This window comes from Balaenoptera borealis (assembly GCF_965194805.1).
Source record: "Balaenoptera borealis genome assembly, chromosome: 5".
Classification (NCBI taxonomy): Eukaryota; Metazoa; Chordata; class Mammalia; order Artiodactyla; family Balaenopteridae; genus Balaenoptera; species Balaenoptera borealis.
The window spans coordinates 1,699,968-1,726,032 of NC_138862.1; the positions used below are offsets into that span (position 1 = coordinate 1,699,968).

At 55.0% G+C, this 26,065-nt stretch overlaps 1 protein-coding gene across 2 annotated transcripts; it reads left to right on the forward strand.

The window, feature by feature from the left end:
- Positions 1-316: 316 nt before the first annotated feature.
- PTTG1IP (PTTG1 interacting protein) lies at positions 317-25,930 on the forward strand. Of its 2 annotated transcripts, XM_082392556.1 has the most exons (6): positions 357-589; positions 7,377-7,429; positions 9,193-9,301; positions 12,916-13,090; positions 13,908-13,954; positions 15,860-17,651. In XM_082392556.1, exons 1-6 carry the CDS (start codon positions 490-492, stop codon positions 15,904-15,906), a joined length of 531 nt encoding a protein of 176 aa, XP_082248682.1. In that variant the 5' UTR covers positions 357-489; the 3' UTR covers positions 15,907-17,651. The 2 variants fall into 2 exon arrangements, with proteins under 2 accessions (XP_082248681.1, XP_082248682.1); XM_082392555.1 differs by lacking the exons at positions 12,916-13,090; positions 13,908-13,954; positions 15,860-17,651 and adding an exon at positions 25,342-25,930 and having other exon boundaries at positions 317-589.
- Positions 25,931-26,065: the final 135 nt, after the last annotated feature.

Sequence of the window (26,065 nt, forward strand, 5' to 3'; positions counted from 1 at the left end):
ACGCCGTCCGGGGCCGGGGTCCAACAGACCTCCCAGGAGCCGGCCGCCGCCCGCCTGCTCCCGCCCCCCGACTCCGGGGAGGTGACCTTCGGGGCGCGGGTCAGGGCCCAGCATGCTGGCTCTGTGAAGCCGGCGAGACCAACCCAGAAACCAATACCTCCCCTCCACTTCCTGAGCGCTCCTCCACCCCTTTAGGGTCAAGGTCGCGTAGCGCCCCTCCCAGCCGCGCAAGCGCACTGAGCCTCAGAGCCCACCCCCCCCCCCCCCCCGCAGCCCGCCGCCTTCCCGCCGCGCAGGCGCTCTGATCCGCGCGCCGGGAGGCGGGACCGCGAGCGGCGAAGGGCGGGGCCCCTGTTGTGCACTGGCCAGTCCACCGCCCCTCCCGCCTCCGGCGCGCGGCCCTTCCGGGCGGAGGCGCCTGGCCGAGGTCCGAGGTGCGGCGCGTCCGGCAGACGAGGACGACGACCGACCAGCGGGGCAGCAGCAGCCATGGCGTCCGGCAGGGTCCGCGGGCCGACGCCGCGCTTGGGACTGGCCCTCGGCGGCGCCGCGCTGTTCCTGCTGTTCCTCCCGGAGGCCGCCGCGCAGGGTGAGGGCAGCCGGCGGGCTCGGGGGCTGGGGTGCGGGGGGGGGTGGTGCGGGGCGGGGTCGCGGCGGAGGGGGAGGGCGGGGGGCGCGGTGTCGGGGTCAAGGGGGGCGGAGGGCCGGGGGTCGCAGCCGCTCTGGGTCGGTGCTCCGGGCCCGCGCGGTCTGCGGCCGGGGGGCCACCCGAGTGTCGGCCCGCGGCCTGGGGCGGCGGGGCTCGGGGACGGCGGCGGGCCGGCTCTTTGTCCTGGCTCAGCAGGCGGGGTGGTCCGGGACGGCGGCGTCGGCCTGGCCGAGTGAAGCGGCGCCACGACCCTCGGAAAGAGCCGTCTCGGGTGTGGACTCGGGGTCGAAAGCAGAGCTGGGGAGCTCGCTTGTCCCACAGCGGGTCGGCGGCCGGAGTCCAGGGGCCGGGCCCTTGTGCGGGCGCGGCTGGTATGTTGGGGGCCCTGCTCTCTTCGAGGAGGCCTGTATGCGGCCCCTACACCCGCCACCGTGCGGAGTAGGCCCCTCCGAGGAGCTCCAGGGACAGCGGCCGGTGCTTGGGCTGAGCCCGCCCTGCCGCTGGTTCCTGGGCTCTCCAGGCCCGCGCTGCGTGGGCAGGTGGGCGGCCTTGCTAGGCGATCCCCTCTGTTCTCAGTAAGTAACTACCTGTGCCAGGTGCCGGGCCCACGGTGGTGACCGACACGTGGAGGCGACGAGTTCCTGGGGGGCCTGACCAGGAAACGGCAGTTAGAGTTGGGGGGGATTAGGGGAGTGCATGACCTAAGAGCCCAGCAGTTCCAGAAGCGCTGGTGCTGGAGGGTGGCTTCCTGTAGGTGGTCTGCAGGCTGCTGGGAATCTTGGGAGCGTTTGATCTGGCTGCTGTGTGTGGCATCCCCGCATGGTCACTAGTGTGGGGAATTGAGCCTCGGGCCGGTGGCCTAAGCGACCTGGGTCAGCCTGAGGGGCCGGGGGTTTTCTCAGCGCCAGTTAGTTGCGGCGTCGTCATCTTCTGTTTAGCACAGCAAAGCACCTTTCCTCTTTGTGACCTCATGGGGTGTCGGTTCCAGGGCAGGACTGCTTGAGTTTTTTCTAATTGCCTTCTGAGCGTACTTGTGTGTACGTTGGTGATATTACTCGTTAATGCAGCAGTCGGGTGGCACAGCATAGGGAACCTTCGGTCCAGATGGGTTGTTCAGCACAGATGTGGTGTGAGTGCTTTTTTACCAAACTGGGTGGCTGAGAGCCAAGAGTCCTCAGTCAGCGGAGAACCTCTCCTTGGTGGCCGCGGGTGTGTATTGTTAGAGTGGGTGTGTCAGGAAACGCCCCAGGTGTGTTTGACTGCCAGCTTTTCACCCCTCCCTAGCCCTGGACTTAAGGACAGAGACCCCTGTGGGCTGAGTGGGCATGTCCTGTGACAGTTTGGGAGTGAAACTGGACTCTCACCCTAGTATTTCAGGAGAAAAGTGGCTCTTCTTTTAGCCGCACTGAGCCTGGGCTTGCTGTGAGCTTTTACCGCTTGTCATGCTATAGGAACGTGACTACACTGTTTAAGAGACTGTTTTTCTCGCAAGGATGCTGTGTGTATTAGGAAAAATTACTCTAGAGAAACCGAACCAACAGGATATACGTAGCCATCGAGAAAGAGTTATTATGAGGGACTGGATCACGTGACCGAGGGGCCGAGGAGCCCCACGAGCTGCCGTCAGCTTTCCCGGAGAGCTGGCGTGTAGTCCAGGCCACACCTCAAGGCCAGGCAGCGGGAGCCAGGGGGATACGGCCCAGTCTAAGGCTGAAGGCCCAAGGGCAGGGGGAGGGGGACGTCTCAGCTCTCACACGAAGAGCAGACTCTCCTTCCTTGCCTTTCTGTTCTGTTCGGGCCCTCGATTGGCTAGGTGATGCCCACCCACCTTGGAGAGGGCCAGGTGCTTTCATCCGTCCACCAACTCATGCTCGTCTCTTCTGGAAACACCCTCACGGACACTACCAGAAACAGTGTTTTGGGAATTCCCTGGCAGTCCAGTGGTTAGGACTCTGCGCTTTCATTGCCGGGGGCTCAGGTTCCGTCCTTGGTTGGGGAACTAAGATCCTGCAAGCTGCGCGGCAAGGCCACAAAAAAAAAAAAAAATCTTAAAAAAAGATAGAAAGAAACAAAGTGTTTTACCAGCTCTCTGGGCATCCCTTAGCCCAGTCAAGTTGACAGATAAAATTAACCATTACGGGTGTGTGAATTCAGAGACCATCATACCAGTCCAAACCTAGCCATGTCTAACGTCTGTCTTCTGTACTGTGCGCTTGGGTGGGGGGAGACGTTAGGAACCGACAAGGTGTTGAAGACTTTCAGAGGGAAGTTCATTGAATTAAAGAAGTTTCATGGGCTTTGGACCCCACTTTAATTGTGTGTGGGGTCAGACTCCACCCCAGAGTTTCGTCTTTACATCTAGAGGGAAGGCAGCCCCTAAAGGGACCTCAGTCTTGTCCTAAACAGAGGGATCCAGAGGAGCTGGTGGTGGCCAGGGTAGCTGGGGGCGGGGTCTCCTTACAGCGGTCCTGCTGCTGAGAACTGGGGCTTCCAGGCAGGTTTCGGGGCATTGGGTGTGTGCGTGGGTCCGAGCCTTTGCCCTCTGCCCTCCTCACTCCCCCTTTTCTGCTGAGGTGGTAGGACAGCCAGGACTTTTTGTCTAGATGAACTTTCTGCCTCGTTTCTCACATGAAATTGACAGCGCAGGCACTCTCTGTGCCCTGTCACCATGCGGCATGGCCATAGTGCCCGGTTCTGAGGCTTTTCCACTGCTGAGGGCACTGCCGAATGCAGCCCTTTGGCCTGTTGTGTTCCACGGTAAATATACTTAACTCATTTCCTTGTTTTTTAAAAACATACCTCTTTACACGCACTAGTGTGTGTCCTTTTGTGCTTAAGCAGTGACTCACCCGAAACTTTAGGAAAGAACTCAAATATATCATGGGTTAGTGTGTCCTGAGAACCTTTTTTTTTTTAACTTAGTTTCCCAAGAGCATGAGACTTAAGGTTCTCTAGTCACTGGTAAGGAGAGTGCAAGCTGAAGAGTCCCGGCCACGGGCCCTCCGAAGTCAGAACAGTGACATTCAGCGTTAGACCTCGGAAACTCAGGCCAGATGTTTACATGTCTCTGGCTTTCAGCACAGTTTTCTGTTTCCGGGATGAGATAAGATCCAGTGAGTGACTGCTGACGCCCAGTCTCTGAAGCAGCTGCAAATGGTTAACGTATTTCCCTGTCTTACTGCGCAAAACACCCTGCTGTTTTCAAGGGCGAGGAGGGAACGACCTTCTCTCGGCTCTGAACTGACTTTGGGAGGGCTGTTTAACATTGGCGTTTCTGGGTTGAGAACCTGCCTGGTTCCGGGTCATGCTAGGAGCAGGAGGAGGGCGAGCCCGTCTTCTTGGCCCTTCCCCTCCCGGGCCTCTCTGTTGACTCATCTGGCCTGTGACCCAGAGACCCCAGGGTGGACGGGTTTATGGTGTGTATCTTGGAGCCGAGGTCTGCTAGTTCACGCAAGACCAGTTATCACACAGACTTTTAAATTGGAGACGCCTGAGAAAAAATTCCCACGCTTCATCACCTGCTCCCTGGGGCCTCTCTTAACAGTGCTTCAGAAGGACTCAAGAGGGGGTGTGGTAGGCGTCGTGCAGGTCCCCACCATACCTCCCTGCCCAACGCTTTAGCAGAAAAAGTTGAAGGAATAAATGGTACAGTGAACTCCTGAGTCCTTTTCTGTTCTTACAGCCTTTGCCATATTTGCTTTACTGCTCCTTGTCTGTATCTGCTTGTTTCTGTTTCTTTTGGCCGTGCCTGGCGGCTTGTGGGATCTTAGTTCCCTGACCAGGGATTGAACCCGGGCCTCCGCGGTGAAAGCGCTGAGTCTTAACCAGTGGACCACCAGGGAAGTCGCTGCCTGTTACTGTTGTCACCAAACCGTTTGAGAGCAAGTTGTGATGTGGCCATTTACCCTAAATTCGCCAGGGTGTATCTCCTAAGAAGGACGTAGCCAGAAGGTGACGGTCAAGTCTGCACAGTGACCATTGGTACGATCCCGGACCCTTGATTTAACACACGACTGTGCACACAGATCACCAGCGACCTCAATAGCGTCCTCGGTCCTCTGACCCCGGGCTGGCGTGTTGCTTTTAGGTGTCATGTCTCTCAACCTCTGTTCCCCTGCAATAGCTCCTCAGCCTGTCCTTGTGCTCAGAGGCCCCTTTGTGGTCCTGTCTGGTTTCCTCTGATTTGATTCGGATGCATTTGGGGAGGATTCAGCCACTGGGTGACTGTCCTTCCTGCACCCCTCAGAGGCACCTGCTGTCACTTTGTGCCGTTGTCTTGTCACAGGTTGTCTTGGTGATATCTCCAGTCACTTTTCAGGTGCCATTTTCTATTCACAAGTATAATTAAACCGGGGCGGGGGGTGCTCTGAGACCGTGCATAACATCTTGTCCCTCCGCAAACGGCGCAGTGGTCTTGGCGTCCCTGTTTATTGCGACGGAGACTCTTGGCTAGTTGTCCTTCTCTGTGTTTATTCTGTGTCCGTGTGAAATCGTGGACGTTCGGGAGGTGAGAGTCCATTACTGTCATTCACTCTGATGTTAAGTTGTGCCACTTTGGCAAGGAGGACCCCCTCCACGCTGGCTTCTGTGTCCTTGTGCCACTTTCTGGCTCAGCAAGCTGTCCAAGGCTGGTGTTGCCCTTTCTCTGCCCCGGTTCTGGCGTTGTTGTTCTGCCCGTTTCCTTTTAGTGGGGACAGTGGCTGGAGACCAAAGGCCTGGCAACATGTGTGCCGTCCTCTCTCAGCCCCTTGGTGGACACAACTAGGAATCCGGCTTGTGAGTGAAACCGTCCTCGGGGCTGTTCCCTCCTGCCGGTGCACAGGGCCCCGGGGCCCCTCTCGGCAGTGCTCTGAGAAGTGGAGGTATTTCGGGGGCCGCCAACTGGCTCTGCCTTCCTGGGGCCGAGGGAGTAAAGCAGTTTAGGATCAGCTTGAACACAAAACAAGCAGCACGCCACTAGAGGCTCTGAGGAGGGTACTAGTTAATAATGACTGCCGTAGAATGGTATGTTGTGACAGAATGAGCTTTCATTTCAGATAAAATAGGATTTTGGTTTTTAAAAATGGAACGTAGAAGACTGTTGAAGAGAAGAACTCTCCAACTCTTTCAAAGTAGCAGTTTACTGTATGGGTCCTGCTTAGCAAACATGAATACAATCGTAACTTAAAGCTAAAGCTCTTTTCCCGTGCATTTTATTAGGCAAGTCTTGGAAAGTAGAGGGAAGCTGAGAGACCTGGGCAGTGAGCACCCCTCTGCCCACCACCGGGTCTGTCACGTTTTGAAGTTAGACGCGCACGCCCCACCCCCCCCAGCTCCTCCCCGTGCACGTCGTCACCGAGAGCTCAACGTTCGTCTCCTCCTTCTTTTGAGCTCAAGGTTACATACGGTGAAATGCAGGAATCCTACGCGTGCCATCCAGTGAGTTACACCTGTGAGACCCTGACCTCCTACAAGCCTCAGAACTGGCCTCTCCAGGAGTTTGGGGCCCCACCCAGCCCATCCTCCTCCCCCCCGCCCCCGCCCCCGAAGATGAGCCTCACCCATCCCCGAGCCCTGCGCTGCGGGCCTTTGCGGGAGGCTTCCCCCAGCCCAGGTCATCTGTAGAGTCATCACGTGTGGCGTAGACGGCGCACTTCTTTTTAGGGCTGAAGAGTGTCCCACTGTAGGACTGGGCCAGTTTCCCTGTCCGTCCTCCAGCGACCTCTGTCCCCTTGCCCCCTGGGTGCAGCGTGTTAGGAGGAGGTGGTCCCGGGGAGGGTCGCGTCCTCCGTCCAGGCAGGAGGAGCGGGCCGCGCAGAGGCCCCGGCCAGGGAGCCAGCTGGCAGCTCTCAGGACCAGTGGGGAGGCCGAGGGGCGTGCGGGGCGCCTGGACATCTGGGCCACTTTCAGCTCTCAGGTGTTCCTCTGCGTAAAGTTGCCATCAGCCCCCCTGTGCAGGTGTCCCTGTGCACGTGTGTTCTGGTTTGTCTTGGGTACGAGAGCGAGAGTGGAATTGCCAGGTCTCGGAGGAGCACGTGTTTGTTTTCGAGCCGCTGAGCCCCCGTCCTCACCACCGTTAGCGTCGTCAGTCTTTGTAATGCAGCCGTTCCGGTGGGTGTGAAGTGGGGCCTGACCGCGATTCTCACGTGCCTTTCCTGCTGGCTGATGGGGTGTGCTCAGGCCTCTTCCAAGCGTGTGCGTGTCTTAAGGGGCGGCGTGGGGTGGAGAGCGGCTGCTTGATGGTGGGTTGGAATCCTTTATTCGTGCACCAGCTCTTCGCTTCTGCTTAGCTTGCGTCCCAGAGCTGCCGGCTGCCCGGGGTGTGAGCCCTTCCCGCAGCGCCTGCTCAGGGAAGAGCGCCCGGGGCTGCAGGGGCTGCTCCGCAGGGTTGGGACCGGCCGGCGAGAGGGCCGCGGCCCGGCTTGAGTCTGGCCCGGCATCGCCGTGGCCTCTGGTTCCGGGGTGTCTGCTGACGAGCCGGTCAGCGGTGTGCGACCACGCAGGTGAGAGGCAGGCGGCCGGCCTTGCTGGGCGGCACCGTCTCCTCTCCCAGGAGACCCCTGGGGTCAGGACCACATGCGTGCTGCTTGCGTGTCCTCCCAGGGCCCTGCTGGTAGAGGCTCAGTCTGTGCCTTGAAGGCTTGCGCGGGAGGGGCCGTCCGTCTCCGGGTTCTGAGCGCCACTTGCCCTCCCCCTCCCCACATCGATGCCGCAGGATTCTCAGTGATGTTTGTTCTTTCCCCTGCAGGTTGTTCTCAGAGCACAAACAGAACCTGTGAAGAGTGCCTGAAAAACGTCTCTGTAAGTAGCACAGGGCCAGCACGTGATCCAGAAGCAGACCCGCCGTCTCTGACTCCAGGGCCGCTTGTGTGTGTTCAGGGTTCTGTGGTCTGGGGTTTGTGGAGGTATTTTTCATGATGGCTCTTAACAGCCTTTCTCAGGCATATTAAAGCGTCTCGTGAAAGCTGCACACACCACTTGAGTGTTGTTCACACGCTACTTCGACTCCTGAAGTAACACACGTAAGTCTCACACAGCCCGGCAGCAGGGTGGGAGCACGTTTAGCCCCTCGTCTGCGACTGTCGGCCTGTGCCCAGGGCTTTCCCGCGGGGCTCACTCCACCTCGGAGGCCTCGCGTCTTACAGACGGGCCCCGAGACGCGGCGGGTGTGCTCGGAGCCCTCCCGGCCCCCCGCCGGGCTCACGCAGTGCTGAGGGGGCCGCGAGCTGGAGTGCCCGTGCTCTCCCTCGTTGTGTGGGGTTGGGGGGTGCCCACACCACAGCGGGGTGCACGCCTCCTCTGAAGGCCTGACCCCCACTCTGAACCCAGACAGGTGAGGTCAGAAGTGCAGAGGAAAGCCAGGGCCAGGGTAGACCCCGCCGCGTGTGAAGTCTTAAAGCACACGGGCTTCCGGAAGGATCTGCTGGCGCCCCTGCGTTGTTCACCGCGTGCGTGTACCTCATTAATCTAAAAAACAAGAGTGGCAAACAGCCACGACACCACCACAAAGAGAACTTATCCTCCTAGTGAGCTCATACGGCTTTCGGTAGAACTGTCATGGAAAAATGGAAAATTAGGTGTTTAAAACTTGAGCTGTTTGAAAATGGTGGATTTCCCAGAAATTGTTAAGCCAGGAAAGAACCACTGGAGTGGAAGGTATTCTGAAACGGCCAAAATGAAGAGGGCCTCCCTGCTGTTTGTCATTTTGAACACAAGACACCAAAGTGGACACTGTGTCAGTGGCACTGGGGCCCCAGGTTTCACTAAAACATTTTTTTGTAATAGATTTTCGCCCTAACTTGGGACCAAAACATACCATGACTTTTCCATCCTGTTAAAACCTCAAAGAAAAAAACTTAGTAAAATCTTTACCTTCAAGCTTGAAAATATCCTGAATGTGCTGACCTGGGCGGGTTGTTAGGTTGACCCAAAGCTCCCATCTGCGCCAGTGCCTGCCCGGCTCTGGGCCCCTCGGCTGGTGTGCTGGCCAGGTCTCTGCCGTGCGTTCCAGAGACTCAGGCACACCTGCCAGGTTTTCTCCAGCTCTGCGGTTCTGGGCAGATGCCCTTGCGCTTTAGTTGCATCATCTTTAAGACAGCCAGCAATAAGACAGACCTCTCGGTCCAGTCCTAGAGATCAAATTAGGATCTTTACAGGGTGATAACCATGGGTGGCCACCACCCCAACCATGCCCGGCTCGGTCCCTCCTGCAGGGGGACGCGGAGAAGGGCGCAAAGGCCTGCCTTCCTGCAGGCGGCTGACGCCTGGGTGCTCTGGGCGTTAGAAGGTGGTGCCTCGGAAGGGAGGGGAGTGTCCAGGCGGGAGGAGCAGGCCACGCAGAGGCCCCGGGCGGGGATCAGCAAGGAGGCTGCGAGGCAGGCAGGGCGCCTGGTGGAAGAGGTTTGAGTGAGGAGGGCCTTGGTGGGTTGGCGGCGTCGAGCCAGTGTTGGGAAGGGGGCCGAGGGGGAACAGCATTGTGGCTGGCGGGGCTGGTGCAGGTCGGACCCTGGCCCGTCTGCCCTTCAGCGTTTACGCGTCTGATGCCCTGTCATCGCCTCTTGCAGTGTCTTTGGTGCAACACTGACAAGGCGTGCTTGGACTACCCGGTGACCAAAATCCTGCCGCCCAGCTCCCTCTGCAAGCTGAGCTCTGCGCGCTGGGGCGTGTGCTGGGGTAAGTCGCTGTTCTCATTGGCTTCTTGCAAAACCAGGGCCGTTTTGAAAATTCTGGCTGTGCTCAGTTACTGTAAGCTGCCAGAAGCGGGGAGGTGGGGAGGCCGGCGCGAGCGGTGGCGTCTGGGAACGTGGCGGCCCGGGTCTGGAGGCTGCCCTGAAGGCCGCGGCCTTGGCTCTGCTCTGCAGGCGGCTCCCCACGCCCCGGGGCCACGCGGGTGGCGCGTCAGCACCTGTCTCAGTGGTGCTCTTTCTCCGAGGGAAGTGAGCCCTAGGGGAGACCCAGGTTGTTTCCTAGGTGGCCTTTTAAATTGGTTTGTGGTGTGTGTTGCCACGTGGAACTCATTTTTATGAGTTGGGCTTATTAATCCTTTCCTTTATGGCTTCAGGTCTGGGGCCATCGAGAGGCCGCCTGGCTACAGGTCATAGGAGCCAGTGCTCTCGCAGAGAATTGTGATGATCTGTTTTATCTGTCTTTTTTCTAATTGATTTCCATCTCAGAATCTGTCAGCCTCCATCTGAAATGACTCACTTCTGATTTCACCAGCTGAAACCCAGGGAACCCAGAAGTTTGTGTCTGTGGGAGTGTGTGTGTATGGGTGTGTGTACATGTGCAGACACACCCGTCACGTCCTCCCAGCTGGCCGTTCCCTCTGCTGCCCTCACTCCAGAAAGGCTCCTTGGGCCACACGGCCGTCTGCTTCCATGTTAGCGGCTGCCTCCTCCGTGGAACCTTCCCTCCCCATCTGTTCCGCACAGACGGCTCCCGCACCAGGGAACCAACCATCGGCATATGGGGCCTTAACTGTTAAAATGCTTTTAAACTGAAGCATGACTCTAACACAGTGCACACGTGAGCCCTCGCTCCCTCTCTCCGGGCCCCAGACTCCAGAGGACACGCACACGTACACACGTGCAAGTACAGACACATGCGTGCACACATGCATGTACACTTGTGCATATACAAATGCCCGTGTACTCAGTGAATTTTCACGTGAGTCTGCAGGTTATCGCCACTCAGCCAAACACACGGACCACGTCCGGCGCTCGCCTGTCCCTCAGGACACCGTGGGCGACTGCTGCGGTGCACTGGTGGACACCGGGCTGTGTGCGGCTGCCGTGTGCTCCCGCGTGGGCTGGACACAGACGCCCACCGCCCTGGGCGTGCGCTTAGGAGCAGACTGCTGAGTGGTACCCCTTTCATGTCTAGCCTTAGTCGGTCGGCCACACGTTTCTCAAGAGTGGCTGCCCCAGTTGATGCCGCTCCAGGCAGCGTGGGGGCACACGGGCTCACGGGGGGTGAGCAGGGGCGCGGGAGGGCAGGCTTTGTAGTAACGGGAGGGTGCAGTGCCCCCGGTTCCTGAGAGAAGGTGCGTTGGCCTTGTCGGGTTTATTCCTCGGGCCTGCCGGGAGCTGGGACCTCATCCACGGGAGCCGAGCGGGTGGGGCCTTGCGGTCAGGCCACTGGAGACCCTCTTGGTCCACCCCGTCAGGGCAGCACCTCACACTAACTCAGCCCTGTGCCACAGGTGCTTTTATTCTTACAAGTAACTGTAGAATCATCTTAACCAGTTCTAGGCAAAATTGTTTTGGGGTTGTGATTGTAATGACCTTAAATATATATGTTCAGGGGATTTCCATGGTGGTTCAGTGGTTAAGACTGCACTTCTACTGCAGGGGACCTGGGTTCGATCCCTGGTTGGGGAACTAAGATCCCACATGCTGCACAGCTCAGCCAAAAAACAAACAAAAATACACACACACACACACACACACACACACGCACACACGTTCAGTTGGAGAACAGCAAGATCTTTACCGTTTGAACCCCCGTCTGGGAACGGGTGTCTCTCTCCGTTCAGGTCTAGTACGTCCTAGAGTAGATTTCTCGGAAAGAAGCCCATAGTTTTGTTTCCCATCATGGTGGGATTTCTGTTTCTGTTTTATAATGGTTTAGCTGCTAATCAGAAAAGCTCTTGTGGGGGTAGGTGTATTTTAGAGCCAGCTGTCTCATTGGTCTCACGGGGTTTTGTTTTTTTTGGTTTTTTTTTTTAATTTAATTTTATTTATTTATTTTGGTGGCACCAGGTCTTAGTTGTGGCAGACGGGCTCCTTAGTTGTGGCACGTGGGCTCCTTAGTTGTGGCTCACAGGCGCCGTAGTTGTGGCATGCAGACTCTTAGTTGCAGCATGTGGGATCTAGTTCCCTGACCAGGAATCAAACCCACGTCCCCTGCATTGGGAGGCGGATTCTTAACCACTGCGCCACCAGGAAAGTCCCTCGCCGGTTTTTAAAGTTGATTGTTCTCGGGACTTCCCTGGTGGCACAGTGGTTAAGAATCCACCTGCCAACACAGGGGACACGGGTTCAGTCCCTGGTCCGGCAAGATCCCACATGCAGCGGAGCAACTAACCCTATGCACCACAACTACTGAGGCTGTGCTCTAGGGCCCTTGAGCCACAACTACTGAGCCTGTGCGCCACAACTACTGAAGCCCATGCGCCTAGATCCCATGCTCCACAACAAGAGAAGCCACCACAGTGAGAAGCCCACGCACCACAATGAAGAGTAGCCCCCGCTCGCCACAACTAGAGAAAGTCCACGTGTAGCAACGAAGACCCAACGCAGCCAAAAATAAATAAATAAAATAAATTTATTTTAAAAAATAAATAAAAATAAAGTTGATTGTTCTCGAGTTCTCTAGTCAAAAAGTTACGCCGTCTGCCTGTGGGGGTCTCCTGTTACTACTGTATCTTGCAATTCTGGCACTTCCAGAACAGGACAGAGGAGGAAAAACCACATGATTCAAAGCTCAGAAGGCAGAGCGAGTGCTGTCACACTGGCAGCCTGAGGGGGGCTGGGGGCAGCGGGGCACTGGTGTCTCCCTCCCCTTCCTGACCCAAGGAAGAGCTCTCACCTTCCGGACCCCAGCCCACCCCCCCCCCCCAACCAAGAAACCAGTGGCACCAGAGCTTACGAGCTGTGTGCGGCAGGGGGCCGTCCTGTGAGGGTTGCGCTGCTGTCCAGGGCGGGGCTGTGCTAACGGGAAGGTGTCAGCCTGTCCTGTGATGGGCTCTGGCTTGAATGGAGTGGAAAAGTACCGACTGACTGGTTTTAATTTGTAAATCCTCAAGAGAAGTTGGAAAGAATTGCAACTTGTTCTGAGTGCGTTTGGTCTGGACGGGAAGTCACAGTCACCGTTTTCCAGCCCGCGGGCGTTGGCCTGGGCCGTGGCTCCAGCTGGTGCTCAGCCCGTGCGGGCAGACGTGTGTCCTGTTGGCAGCAGATGGGAGGCTCTGGGCTTTGACTTAGATAATCACGGAAGCCGCGTCGGGCTTAGCATCCGATTCCGCGAGATTGAGTCAAGTGTCGTAGCAGCTGAGTGCACCGCGGAGCTTCTCTTTCTTCCTGGTTTTGTTAACTGTTCTCAGGTTGGAAACAGCCTTTCAGCATCAGGTGATGAGAAAAGCTACCTGTTGCTTCAGGTTGATGGAAATGGTGACAAAGTCACAGCAGCAGGCTGAGGAAGGCGGGGGTGTCGTCGTTCGTCCCCGCCCCCCCCCGGAGGGGGCGGGGCCTGAGCGGGGCCCTGACTCTGCGCCTTTGCGTTGGCAGTGAACTTCGAGGCCCTGATCATCGCCCTGTCGGTGCTGGGGGGCGCCCTGCTGCTGGGCGTCGCCTGCTGCTGCTGCTGCTGCTGCTATGGGAAGCGGCGGAGCCGGCGGCCGGATAAGAGCGAGGAGAGGGCCGCTCGGGAGCGCGAGGAGCGCCGGGTCCGCCAGGAGGAGCGGTGAGGCCCCGCGACCGGGGCGGTTACTCGGTCCCAGCTTTCTCCACGTGGAAAAGTCAGGACCGTGTTGGGCGTCCGAGGGGGCTTCTCGGTGGTGGCGTGGAGGGTGGGAAGCCGCGTGGCAGGGACCTGGCTGGTGGCCGCCAGCCCGGGGTTCGGGGCCCGTCCGATTCTGAGCCCGTGGGGGCTCAGCAGGAGGAAGGCTTCTGACTGGGGTCTCCTGTCTGTCCGAGCCCAAACCGGGCTTTTTGTGTGACTAGTGCTCTGGTGACCGTGCGTCCCAGGTTCCGGAGCCCTTTGGCGTGCGCGCGGTGGGGCTGGGGGGCTTGTCAGCCCGCAGCTGCTGGGGCCGAGGCTCCTGCGTGTTCCTAACCATCTTCAGAACCAAGCGTAAGATCTTTGCTGATTGGTTCGTTTTCATACGGAAAAAAATGTCCTCAATCACAGTACAGGGTATTGGAATTGCTTTTCTTGAAATGAAGGGGTCCGTGCTCAGCACCCTGTCCGTCCTGGTGGGAGTGTGGCCGTGGCCACGTCAGAGCCGCCACCACCCGGCTCTGGCTCCCGGAGGCCACAGGGAGTGAAAGGCACAGCTGTTGGAATTACACTGTGGGGACTTCCCTGGCGGTCCAATGGTTAGAGCTCTGCGCTTCCACTGCAGGGGGCCCGGCTTTGATCCCTGGTCGGGGAACTAAGATCCCGCAAGCCCCGCAGACACACACACACACACACACACACACACACACACACACACACACACACACACAAGAAATTTACACTGTAATTTGCTGCTGAACGAGATTTCTGTGTTTTCTAGGAGAGCAGAGATGAAGTCAAGACATGATGAAATCAGAAGGAAATATGGTGAGAATCGCCTGGCTCTCCATTTCCATTGGCAGGAGCTGGCCTGGCCGTCTTGGCCACGTCCAGCGCCCGGCGGGCTCTGCTGTAGGGTGAGGGCTGCACCGGGAGCGGCTTCTCGTAAGACGAGGCCTACGAGTGTTTCTGCCTCTGCCGGCCTTCCTGGCACCTGTTTGCTGGTGAAGTGCTGTCGCCCTTTCCCACCTTGTGGTCTTGTTTGCCCTACGGTGGGGTGAGTCCCTTACCTGCGGGGCTTTGCCCGCCTTCTCCCTTGTGCTGGAGTTGCTCCTGGTCCGCCTCCTGACCGAGTCGGCAGTAGCCACACTGAGGCCTTGGACCGCTTGTTTCCCGGGAGCTGTGTCCTGGTTCTGTTCTGGGTTTTTGTTTGGTGAGGTTTTCGGTGGGGGAACTATTTTTTCGGTGTTTGAGAGCATTGAACCTGCTCCTGTGTTTAGCTGGCTCTGTACTGATTTTCAAACCACCGATATCATTGGTGTTTTCTGCTCCCTGGCACTTGGTTTCCAACGAAATTTGGAAATCATGGAAAGGAGCTTTTGGGCATCTGATTAACATTAATGTAAATAAAAGACAAGATGGTTGTGTGCTTGTGTGCGTGTATATACACACACACACACACACACACACACACACACACACACACACAACATAGCACAGATAGTGATGGGATCCTGGAGCTTTGGCATCTGATTAACATTAATGGAGATAAAAGACAGGATGGTTGTGTGCTCGTGTGCGTGTACACACACACACACACACACACACACAACACGGCACAGGTAGTGATGGGATCCTGGACCTTTGCTCTGCCTGGCCTGCACGAGGCCTTTTCTGGAACAGTCACGGATTCGCTGTGTTCCTATCTTGGAGCTGGTCAGTTGCCCTTTAATTGCACTGAAAGAATTACCTTGTGCCCTTTGTGTAAAGCCCTTTGAGTGGCCTGGACTTGGGAAGGAGGAACCCTCAGCTGTGGGGAACCTTCGAGCTCCTGGTGGGAGCGGGAGGGAGGTGCTTGGCCTTATTAACACCAAATGCACTGCAGACGAAACCATCTCTTGAGTTTAGAAGGCCTTTGGTTTCTTTATCACAAAGCAGTTTATGTCTGTTTTTCCCTCTAAACTAGAAGTAGAGCCAGGATCTGGGGGGTTTTTTGGGTTTTTGTTTTCCCAACAGGGCCTTAACAAGACTGCTCGTATTTGGTATTTGGCACATGATAGTTTTTTACCCAAAACCAACTGTGTGCTCCGCCCCACCGCCAGGCTGAGCGCTTCCCGGCCGAGGCTGAGCTCTTCCCCGCCCCAGGCTAAGCTCGCCCTGTTCCTCTGACAGAAGGGCATTCTCCCCTCTGCCCTTACCTTTCCCCCATTGTCCCCCGCCCCCCAAAACCCTGTGTAAGTAGATGTGTTGCAGTAGCTCCGGATAGTTGGCGTGTACAGACCAGATGTTTAAAGAGGGGAGAGGGTGTGTTTCCACAATGCAGAGAGAAAACTCCGAGTCTTTGGGTACTTAGCTCCTTCACAGTTAAACTGACGGTCACCTTCTTTGTGTGGCCTTAATTCTGAAAATTAATCAGCATTTATAAGAACATCTAAAGTAAGGTGGTTTTGTTTTGTTTTCTTCTATATAATTTAGAGAGAATCAGCAAACAAGTGTTTATTTCTTAGGATCCGTGTTTCTTAGAAATACCGTTTCCAGTAAATTCCACTTCAGTTTTAAAGTCACCTGTGGTGCGCCTTTCGCGAAAGGTTAAGGGTAGTGTTTGAGCCTGCTTAGCGTACCCGTCTTCCTTTTGGCCTCAGTAAATCTTCATAGAAGACACCACGTGCTGCTTTCTGACCCTCGTTTCCTTTTGACTGAGTGCATTTCTAATCAGGCCCGTTTTGTTTTCAGGTTTGTTTAGAGAAGAAAACCCATATGCTAGATTCGAGAACAACTGAGATGCACTTCGTGGCACGGCGAGCGGTCTCCACGCCTTTCCTCGGGCTGTGGGTCAGCAGGGACCCGCTGCCCCGTCCGCCTCCGACCCTGGGGAGGGAAGCTGCCCTCCAGGCCCAGGCCTGGGAGCTTCTGTTCCCTCTTCTCTCATTTCTGTATTTAGTCACTTGAGACATTAAGACTGTCAGGGCTTTTCTGTTGTTCATTTGGGGAGGAAACTGCACATCCCAGGCCTCTGCTCCGTCTGCGAGCCAGTGCAGACCGTCTCCCTGCGTCCGGGCCTGTGCAGCTCCACACGCAGGAAGTGGGGCGTCTGCAGTCCATCTTGGGGCCACCCTCCAGCCCCTGTCATTTCCCCAGAAAAGCACAGACGACTTGCCATTGACCTCGGGGTACAGGACGCAATCGGACGAGGGTTTGCTTTCTGACCTTGACTATACCGAATAGCATTGAGCGGTAGTTAAACTCACCCTACGTCTTTTTTTTTTTTTTTTTTTTTAATAATTCTTGGATTTTATTCTCCCACCTAAAAGATTCCACCAAAAAGCTTTACTGTCAAAGTTCAGGCCACTTAGGGGATGATTTTTTAGTGTGTCTCTTTACTGGAACATCAAGATATTTTTCCAATAAAAGTTTGAATTATAAAACCTCTCTGAAGGGCAGTAGTTGGTCAGGTGCTGGTGTGTGGATGGCAGGGGGGCGTGTCTAAGAGGCTTTGCCTGCCTCCTTTCCCACCCCGTTGACCACAGGCCTCAGGCCCCAGGGGCGGAGTCTCCTGAATCAGACCTTCCCTGCCATCTGCGATGGTCACCTAGGGCTCGCAGGTGACCGGAGGTCCGCCCTCGGCAGGCAGTGGCCTGCACTGGCCAGGCTCCGCGGGGCCGCTGATGGGATCTCCACGCACGACAGGTGCTGGTGGTTGTCCTGCTTGGCCGACAACCTGAGCTCCCGGCCTGCTCCTTTGTCTCGGCCGTGTTCTGGGAACTTCCTTCAGTGGCCGCACGTGGTGGTTCCTTTTCTTCCAGATCAAGATGCATGACTGCAGTAAATGGTCTGAGCGCTTCCTGGCAGGGACAGCAGACCGTGGAGTCACCGTGAACAGCCTTTCTTAAATCTGAAAATAGTCCTAGTTGCCAAATTGCTTTGAATGTGAAAACCATTGAGCTTTGGGGAGGTGGGTGAACAAGCACATGAAGTGAGTGAGTTCGTGCGGACCCAGTGATCAAAGGACATGTCGTCAAACAGTTGCACGTGCCTTGTTAGCTACACAGATCTGTTTAACAATTCTACCTTTAAGTTTCACAAACAACCTTTAACAAACTCCTTAGTCTTATTTCTCTGGTTTCTTGGGCATTTGATAGCAGTGAAAGTATTATGAAACATTCCTAAGTATTTTATAACAGTTTGCAAATTTTTACTTTCTACTGTTTGTTCATAAAAGAAACTTTGTGATAGACTTCAGTGAACTTTGTATTAACATGGTAGTTGGTGTGGATGTAAAGTCACTCTCTTGACCTGAGGCTGCCGAGCTGAAAGCAGAGCCGGGTTGTTAGCGCGAGTTGTTAGAGCGGGCGCCGTCCTCCCACACAGCACGGGGCCCGCCTCGGGAGCGTCACTGTAGCCGTGAGCTTCTGAGATGGTACTAAGAGCAGCCAAAACTGTAACCTCAAGGAGACCATGAGCCTGAGTGCCTTAATCTTTAACCAGTTTCCAGCCAGCAGATTAATACACGCTTTTGTTGACTATGCTTTGCGTTCCTTGTGTTTCATTTCTGGGCGGTGTGGACGTGATTGCTTGGGGAGTGAGGACAGGGGGACTGTCCGGGTAAAGAGGGGCTTCACCCATCGGTGTGAACGAGCAGCCTCCCTCCCAACACGCGGCCGGCGGGGATCGGCCCCGCCGTTTGTCCCTGCTGCAGCGCTGGGATCAGGTACAGAGGGCTGCAGGGGAAGCAGCTGTACCTTTGCGCTCGGAGTCCTTGGCTCTCCTGTTTGAAGCAAGTGACCAGCAACAGACTTCTCCCACGCTAAAGCCCAGGGGTTTTTTGAGCCCGTCTCCTTGCTGGGCCCTTCTCTGCTCCAAACTGAAATGTTTTGGTTGGCTTGGCCTCAGTGTGCGTTGAGCACAGGAACTTGCCTTCAGTGACAGGACTGCTGACGGTGACAGGAAGGGGGCGGCGGGCACTGCTGGCCCCTCTGGCCACCCCCGGGAGGAGGAACAACCCACGCCCGGGACCAAGCGGCTCAAAGCCGCACCCCAGGACCCGGCTTCTCGCGAGGGGAAACCGTGGTGGGAGCGAAGCTGGATGGCTGCTTGGGGGAGCCGGCCCCTTTCCCCAGAGGGTCCGGGCGCCCCCTGCCCAAGGGACGGAGAGGTTGTGCCAGCTCGTCAGGAGCCCACCTGCTCGGCGGCTCTGACCCCGCGGTCCTGGGCTCCAGAGCGTGGTGGCCGTGGGTCCGGCGTCAGAGCCGGGCCAGCTCCCTCACCCTCTCCCCCTGCTCAGGGTCCCCCAGGCCCCGGTGACCCCGACTCCACGTTCCCGCCCCTCTCCCCGAGCGGGGCACCAGGGTCACGTGCCCTGAGCCGAGGCCGCTTCCTCCCCCACCCTGGGCCCCACCGGTCCTAGCTGAGCATCTGGGCTGCCCCCGCCTCCTGTGCACCAGGCCCACCGCCTCCAGGGATGTCGGAGTGCACTGCGGATGACCGGACCAGAAGGTCGCCCGGCCAAGGTCAGCGTGGAGGCGCTCTGCTCTCCCAGCCCGTGCAGGCACCCGCCGGCTGGCGACCTCGGCCGGCGGGGTCGGGAGAAGAGAGCAGGGCCCGGGTGCCAGGAGCTGCGACCCCAGGGCCCTGGCTGTGAGCCACAGCCGTTCTTCAGGACCTGTCTGCTCTGTAACAGCCACAGAGGGGGTTCAGTTGGCCGTGGGGTATCTGCTCAGGTCACCATGACAAGCACCGCAGACTTGGGGCTTAAACAACAGACATGTATCGTCTCACAGTCTGGAGGCTGGGAGTCCGAGGCCCAGGGGTCGCAGGGCTGTCCCTCCCGAGGCCTCCTGGGCATGTGGACAGCCGTCCCCTCCCCGTGCCCCCGCGTGCTCGTCCCGTGTGTGTCTGTGTCCTCGTCTCTCCTCGTAAGGACCCGGTCAGGTTGGATTAGGACCCACCCAGCGACCTCGTTTTAACTTCATTACCTCATTAAAGGTCCTCTCTCCGCATTCTGCACGTTCTGAGATGCTGGGGTTAGGGCTCTGGCTTGTGAACCTGGGGGACACAGTCCAGCTAGTCACAGGCAGGGAGCCTTGCGTTCGAGCCTGGGGGGTGCCCTGACCTGCAGCACTCCCTCTGGGGATGTGGCGCCTCTGGTCTGCCTCCCGCAGCAGGGGGTAGGGCTCCGCGGGCTTCCACGGGGCCCTTGTACGGCGTGGCCTCCGCTCCGGCCCCGAGCACAAGTTGGGAGACTCCATGGGGCGCTAAGTGTGCTTGTTCCCGCTACACGTTCTGGGCCTCTGGTTTCCACGGGCCCACGGTGAGCGAGACTCGGGGTGAGACCCATTCTCATCCGGCCTCCACAAGCCCACTCTGGCCAGTGGACCTAAGTGGCTGACCGGGCCTCTTCAGAGCTGGTGTGTAGTAACCCCTGAGGGTCAGGGGCTTTCCTTTGCTCCAGGACACAGTGACCCTTGAAAATGGTCCTCGGTCCCTCTGAGGAAGCCCTGAGAGCCACTTGCTGGTCTCACCTGTGGCTGAATTGCAGGCTCCTTCCTCACCAGTCCCGGAAGCTGCTGGGAAGAGCCAGGGACCCCCGTTACGGTGACGGGTTGGGGCTTGACCAAAAGACCTAGAATTATCCTGCCTGCTAGTTTAGCAGCTGTGCATCAGTTTCATTCCCAGGGTCCCTGCCATCGGTTCAAAAAATTCTGATTCCTCTCCTTCCATGATTATTTGCTCTGCGTCTGTCTCTAGCGCTAAGCACTGACATCTGGTACCACCACGCCAGGGCCCCTCATCCCCAGGGAGATCGGGTGACCCCGCCCCACGGCAGCCTCCCCGGTCTGCAGAGGACAGCCGCCGAGGCGCTTTGCCCATGCATTTCTCCATGGCTCTGTGCAGGGAGTGTCCTGAGCTCAGCTGGAGGGGAGGGGCGCAGGCTCACGTAACAGGCCCACCGACACCCCCGTTTCTGGGAGCCCAGGCCTTTCCTCCGCAGCAGCGGGCCTGCACCTCGGCTGCTCACGGCGCTCGCCAGTGCCAGCCCGCACTCCCAGCCACACCCACCTCATGGGTCTCATTTCACAGGTGGGTTTTTCCCAACATCTCCAGGTGGTTCTAATGCACAGCCGAGGCTGAGAACCACTGCCCTCGGGGCTTGCTCCTCATGGCGCGGCCCAGGTTTTAGTAGACCGGCATCACCTGGGAGCTCGACAGGCCTGCAGAACGTCAGTCCCTACCCAGGACCTGCCGAGTCAGAACCTGCGTTTCGCCAAGATTCCCTGACGATTTGTCTACAGCGTCCCATCTGAGCAGCACCGCTGTCCACCAGGGGTTCTCAAGCTTGAGCTGCGTCGGAACCCCCTGGAAGGCTCATAAAACCCAGATGGAGGGGCCCCACCCCGGAGTTTCCGAGCCAGCGGGTCCGGGAGGGGCCCCAGAGTGTGCACTTGTAACGCGTTTCCAGCAGACGTGGGTGCTGCTGGTCCAGGGACGTCGGGAAGATTGCTCTAGAACGCCAGGGACGTTTCTTATTCTAAGCGGTTGGATGCCGGTGATGCCCACGTTTCCGTTAGCCAGACTGGTGACACCATCCCCGCATCCTGGGGCGGCTCTCACGGAGGTACCTTCAGCCCAGTCAGGCTTGTGCATCATCTCCCTGGCCTGACGGGTGTGAGCTCCGTTTCTAGGATGTTCCCAGACCCTGCCAGTATAGCTGGTGAGGACCCACAACCTTCGGGTAGTTGTGTGGACCTCTGACCCTTCTTTGGGGCCGGGAGGCGGTCAGTGGAGAGGCCCCGCCTCCCTAGGGGAGGGGCCGGTGGGGTCATGTGACTGGGGCTGCCTGAGGGCCAGGCAGGGAGGGAAGAGGGATAAAATGAAGGATCCCTGACGCTCTCTGGACCACAGGACCCCTTTTCCCGTTTTCTGTGGCCAGAGGGATGGGTTTTCTCCTGAGGTTTGGGGTGCCTGGTCGGCAGCCACAGTGCAGCTCCAGGATCGGGGTCCCTTCAGGACAGGATCCGGTGAGTAAAAAGCACAAAACCAGCCAACCGACCAACCAACCAAAACCTGGGTTCACTCACATGCTTTGGCTCGCAGCGTCTCCTTTCCTCTGGCCAGAGAGAGAGGCTTTCTCTTGGAGGTTTTGACACCTGCATTGGTATGTAATCCCACACTGGGGTCTCCCTCTGGTCGAAGCTGGCCGATGAAAGAGGAGGAACACTTGGAAAGTCACCCCATCAGGTCTCTAAGTTTTGGGTCTGCTCTCAAAGCTGCCTGCTGTTCCTGACCTTTCAGAGTCCTCGGAGGGTTGTGTCCTGTCCACACCAGAAGTCTCTCCTTGGCTTCTGAAGGCTGGTTTGCTGAGTATAGAGACCTGAGCGTCGTGTGTGTGGAGGCAGCGTGTCCTCGTCCTCATTGTCTTCGGCTTGCGTCGTTTCTGCATCAGGTGTGCTGTGATTCTGATCCTTGTTCCTGTGCACGTAACGTGTCTTTTTTCCCCTCTCTCTGCCTTCGAGGTGTCTTCCTTATCTTTGGTTTTCATCGCTTGAATATGCTGTGTCTTGTTGTGCCTTTTGTATATTTATTATATATATTATTAAATGTATATATTTAAATCCTTCTGAATTTGGATCTGTGCTGTGGTGTCTTTATTTTTAGAAAATGTGTAGCCATTATTTTTTCCAACATTTCTCCTGCCCACTCTCTCCTCTCCTTCTGTGACTCCGATTACACATGTGTTAGACCACTGGAAATTATTCCAGGGCTTCCATTTGCTGGGCTCTGTTGGCGGGGTGGGGGTCCACCTTTCCTCTTTGTTTAGTCTGGGTAATTTCCACAGTCTTATCTTGAAGCTCATGATTCTCTCCTCATCTGTGCTGAGTCTACTTGTGAGCCTGTTGAAGGCATTCTTCACCTCTGTTACTCTGTTTTTACTTCCAGCATTTCCACTGGCCTCTTCCTCAGAGTCTCCGTCTCTGTGCTGAAAGTCTCCCCGCCCTTTTCTTCATGTTATCTTTCCCACTACAGCCTTAACATAAATCCTGTCAGACAATCCCAGCATTTGAGTCACATCTGAGTCTGGTTCTGTTGATTTTCATGTCTTGATTGTGGGGGGTTTTTTCTTCTTTTTTGTGTCTTGTAATTACTTACTGAAAGCCAGATATTGTCTTTAGGGCAGTAGAGACTGAGGTTAGCAGTATTTATATCTGGAAATTGACATTCCTCCTCTTCTTCTGTTTGGCTGCCATTGCAGGGGTCAGGCAGGCTAGGGGCTGACTGGCTCTGGGTTTTGTGGTTGCCGTGGTTACCTTTAGTGTCCACTGACCTCAAATTCCTCTGGCATGGCCTCGTGCTGAGGGTGGAGGATGGTTTGCTGGAGGGTTTTTCTCCGCCTTGAATGCCAGGCCTCCCCTGTGCACCTCGGGAAGAGGCTCTCTCCAGCCTCTTGGTCCTCTCTCCCCTCACTGTGATGGGCCCCTCCAGCTTGCTTCTTGGCACTGACTGTCCTGGAACGGGGCATGGCTGGTAGGGCTTGCTGTTGCCCTGGTCCAGGTCCACATTGATGCAGGCCTCATGTCCTTGGATCTTGGGGTGGAACTTATTCAGTGATCCTGTTTCCTCTCCAGAGACAGAAGACCTCCAAGGGGCTGGGCCCAGGATGTATTCTGACAATAAGGACAGTGAAATGATACCTTTAAAGGCTTTAAGCTCAGATTTCTTTTTTTTTTCTTAAATTTTTAATTTATTTTTGGCTGGGTTGGGTCTTCGTTGCTGCACGCGGGCTTCTCATTGCGGTGGCTTCTCTTGTTGCGGAGCACGGGCTCTTGGCAAGCGGGCTTCAGTAGTTGCAGCACGTGGGCTCAGTAGCTCTGAGGCATGTGGGATCTTCCCAGACTAGGGATCAAACCCATGTTCCCTGCATTGGCAGGCAGATTCTTAACCACTGCGCCACCAGGGAAGTCCCTAAGCTCAGATTGCTATACTCAGAAAACTAACCTTCAAAAATGGAGAGAGTTCTGGTGTGAACAAGACAAAGTAAGCAACTGTCTGAGACTCTGAAAGCTTAATAATAGCAGGCAGATTAGGGAGAGGACCCAAAACTTAAAGACAAGGAGGCCAAAATCCCAGCTTTCTGATAGGTTTAGGAAAAGTTATGATTTTGAGGTTGTCCAGCTTTTCCTGTTTTTAGATGGGGGTAATGATCATTCCAGCTTTCTACATCCTAGGCAGAACTCGCCCTCTGTATGATTTTGCTTCTTACAATTTAATGAGGTTTTCTTAAAGACCTAATATGTGCTCAAACTTTGTAAATATTCCACAGGTGATTAAAAATATTACATAAATTTTTCATTGGTTTCCAAATTCTTTCTCTCTCTATGCATTATCATGAGCTTATTGATTATGTTATTCAGATCTTCTATATGCTTACTTAGTCTTTGTCATTGTGACACCTTTCAGAAAGAAGAGGGACCCTCACCTAAAGTTTGGTCCAGTTGTCAAGACTGGTGACAACACACACACACACACCAAGAGGGTATGGAAATGTTCATCCCTCACATAAGGAGGCTTTCTAGGGAGAGCAGTGCAGGCCTCCCAAGCTGGTCTGAAAATGGCTTGAGAGCCAGAAAAGGAGATGCACCTGGGGCTTCTGTTGTGCTAGGGCGGGGCCATGGTGAGGGTTTCTGCATGGGCAGGTGCTTGAGTGGTTTGAATTTCCCACTGGTACCAAAGGAGGCAGCGCTCAGTCTTTATCTGCCTGCTAAGATGTGGGGAAGAAAGAAAAGAGGCAGGGATGAGGCTTTAAAGATGTCAGCTGTTAAACATAAAAAAAAACAGAGTCAGACCCTATTTGCATTTTTCTACCTGCTTCTTGGTGGCATGGACCCATTACTAATGTAATATATCTCTCATTGTCCATTTAATGCTTTGCAGTTTGAAATGTATTTTATCTGATATGAAAACTGTTATAAGCTATAGCATTTTTGCCTTTTATTTTTACCCTTTCTCTACTCTACAGTAGAAGAAAACATAGTTGTATTTTTTTGATCCACGTAGGGCGCCACTGTTTTAAATAGAACAATTTAATCCATACATATCTAGTATGATTGCTGATCTTTACTTATTCTTACTATCTTATTTTGTATGCTCTACTCTACTTTCTTGTTGTAGAGCTGGTATAATTGCCTTTGCTTGAATCCTTGCTCTGCTGCTTTTAGTAACCAGGTAAACTTGGATGTGAAACTTGTGCCTCAGCTTCCATATCTGTGAAATGGTACAATAATGGTACCTACCTCATTCCATTAATGTGTATGAAGGTATGAGAGTGCAAGTCACATAAGTGCTACATAAATGTCTTCTGTTATTTCTATTGTTTCCTTTTATCTGTTTTTATGACGTTGTCAGATTGGTTGAGTTTTGTTGTTGCATTGTTCTTGCAGTGGTTTGAAAGTTATCTCTCCTATCCTTGGGACAATCTTCTCCCTCTGCTTCTATTTTCTTCTGACCTACCTTCCAGTTCATAATAATCTCTTCCACCATGTCTAATCTGTTGTTAAACCCATCTACTGAATTCATAGTCTCAGTGATTGTATTTGTTTTCAAATTTCCATTTCTTTATAGATTTCACTAATTTGCTGAAAATTTCCATCTCATAGTCTATTTCCTTGAACATATTAGAGTTATTTAAAAATCTATCTAATAATGCCAATATCCTGTTCTCCTGTGGATTTATTACTAATATATACATACTTTCTCCCTTGGTTTTGGATCATTTGTTTTCTGGTTTTCTTTGTGAATTTTTATTCTGTTCTGGATATCGTCTATGAAGATATTTTAGTTAACCTGAGGCCCCAGGTGCTGCTGCTGTCCTCCAGAGATTTCCTCTGGCTTCAGGCTGGCAATGGGCAGGAGAGCAGATCAGCTTGGTGCAATTTGGGAGTGAGCCGTTTGGATGCTGGGTTTCAGTCTGTGAGGATTGATCTACACCTCAGCCTCACTCCTTTGTTGTTTCAGTGTTCCAGCTGAAGGTCCATGTTATTATCAGAGCCCCCCGACTAGTTTATCTTGCAGTAGGTCCTGCCCAATTATTGTCTCCCCCATCCTATGAGACTCAAAAGCTGTGCTCAGTGTCTCAACTTCTTGTGTGCCGCACGTATTAGGGACTGCACTGTGTGTCTCCCTCCCTCCCTCTCCCTCTCCCCCTCCCCCTCCCCTGCACACAGAGGAAAGCCATGCGAGGACACGGGGAGATGGCGGCCATCTACAAGCCAAGGAGAGAGGCCTCAGGAGATACCCATCCTGCCCACACCTTGATCTTGGACTTCCAGCCTCCAGAACTGTGAGAGACTATTTGTTTAAGCTGCCCAGTCTGTGGTATTTTGTTATGGCTGCTGAGCTGACTAAAACATCATACTAATCGCTAAATATCTCAAAAGGAAAACCACGTCCCTTCTTTCTGGGATCTTCGCTCCTCAAGAAAGTCTTCTCTGTTTTGGCAGTTATCGGGTGTCTTCAAACAGATTTTCAAAATATTTTATACAGATTTTCTTGTTGTTCAAAACCATAATAGTTTTATAATTTGCTTTTAAAAAAACACATAATGTGTGAGCATCTTTTACTGTTATCAACTACTCTTTCTTTTTACACATTTAATAGTGGCACAGCCTTTCATTATATGAATCAACCATAGTTTAATTCCCTCTTGTAACACATTTAGATACTGTATTTCATCAATTCTAATTGGGGTGTCTTGCATCCATAACCTGTCATAGTTTAACATGTGTGTTAAATAAAACAATGTTTTGTAATTGCTGATGTCTCAGAGTCGATGATGGATGATGGGTCCAAGCTCTGCCCCCCTGAAGTTACACCACAGCCAATAATCTTGGGGGGGGGGGTCTGGTTCCCATTGTCCACCTCTGTCCTGGAAGGGGCCAGTTCCTGGAG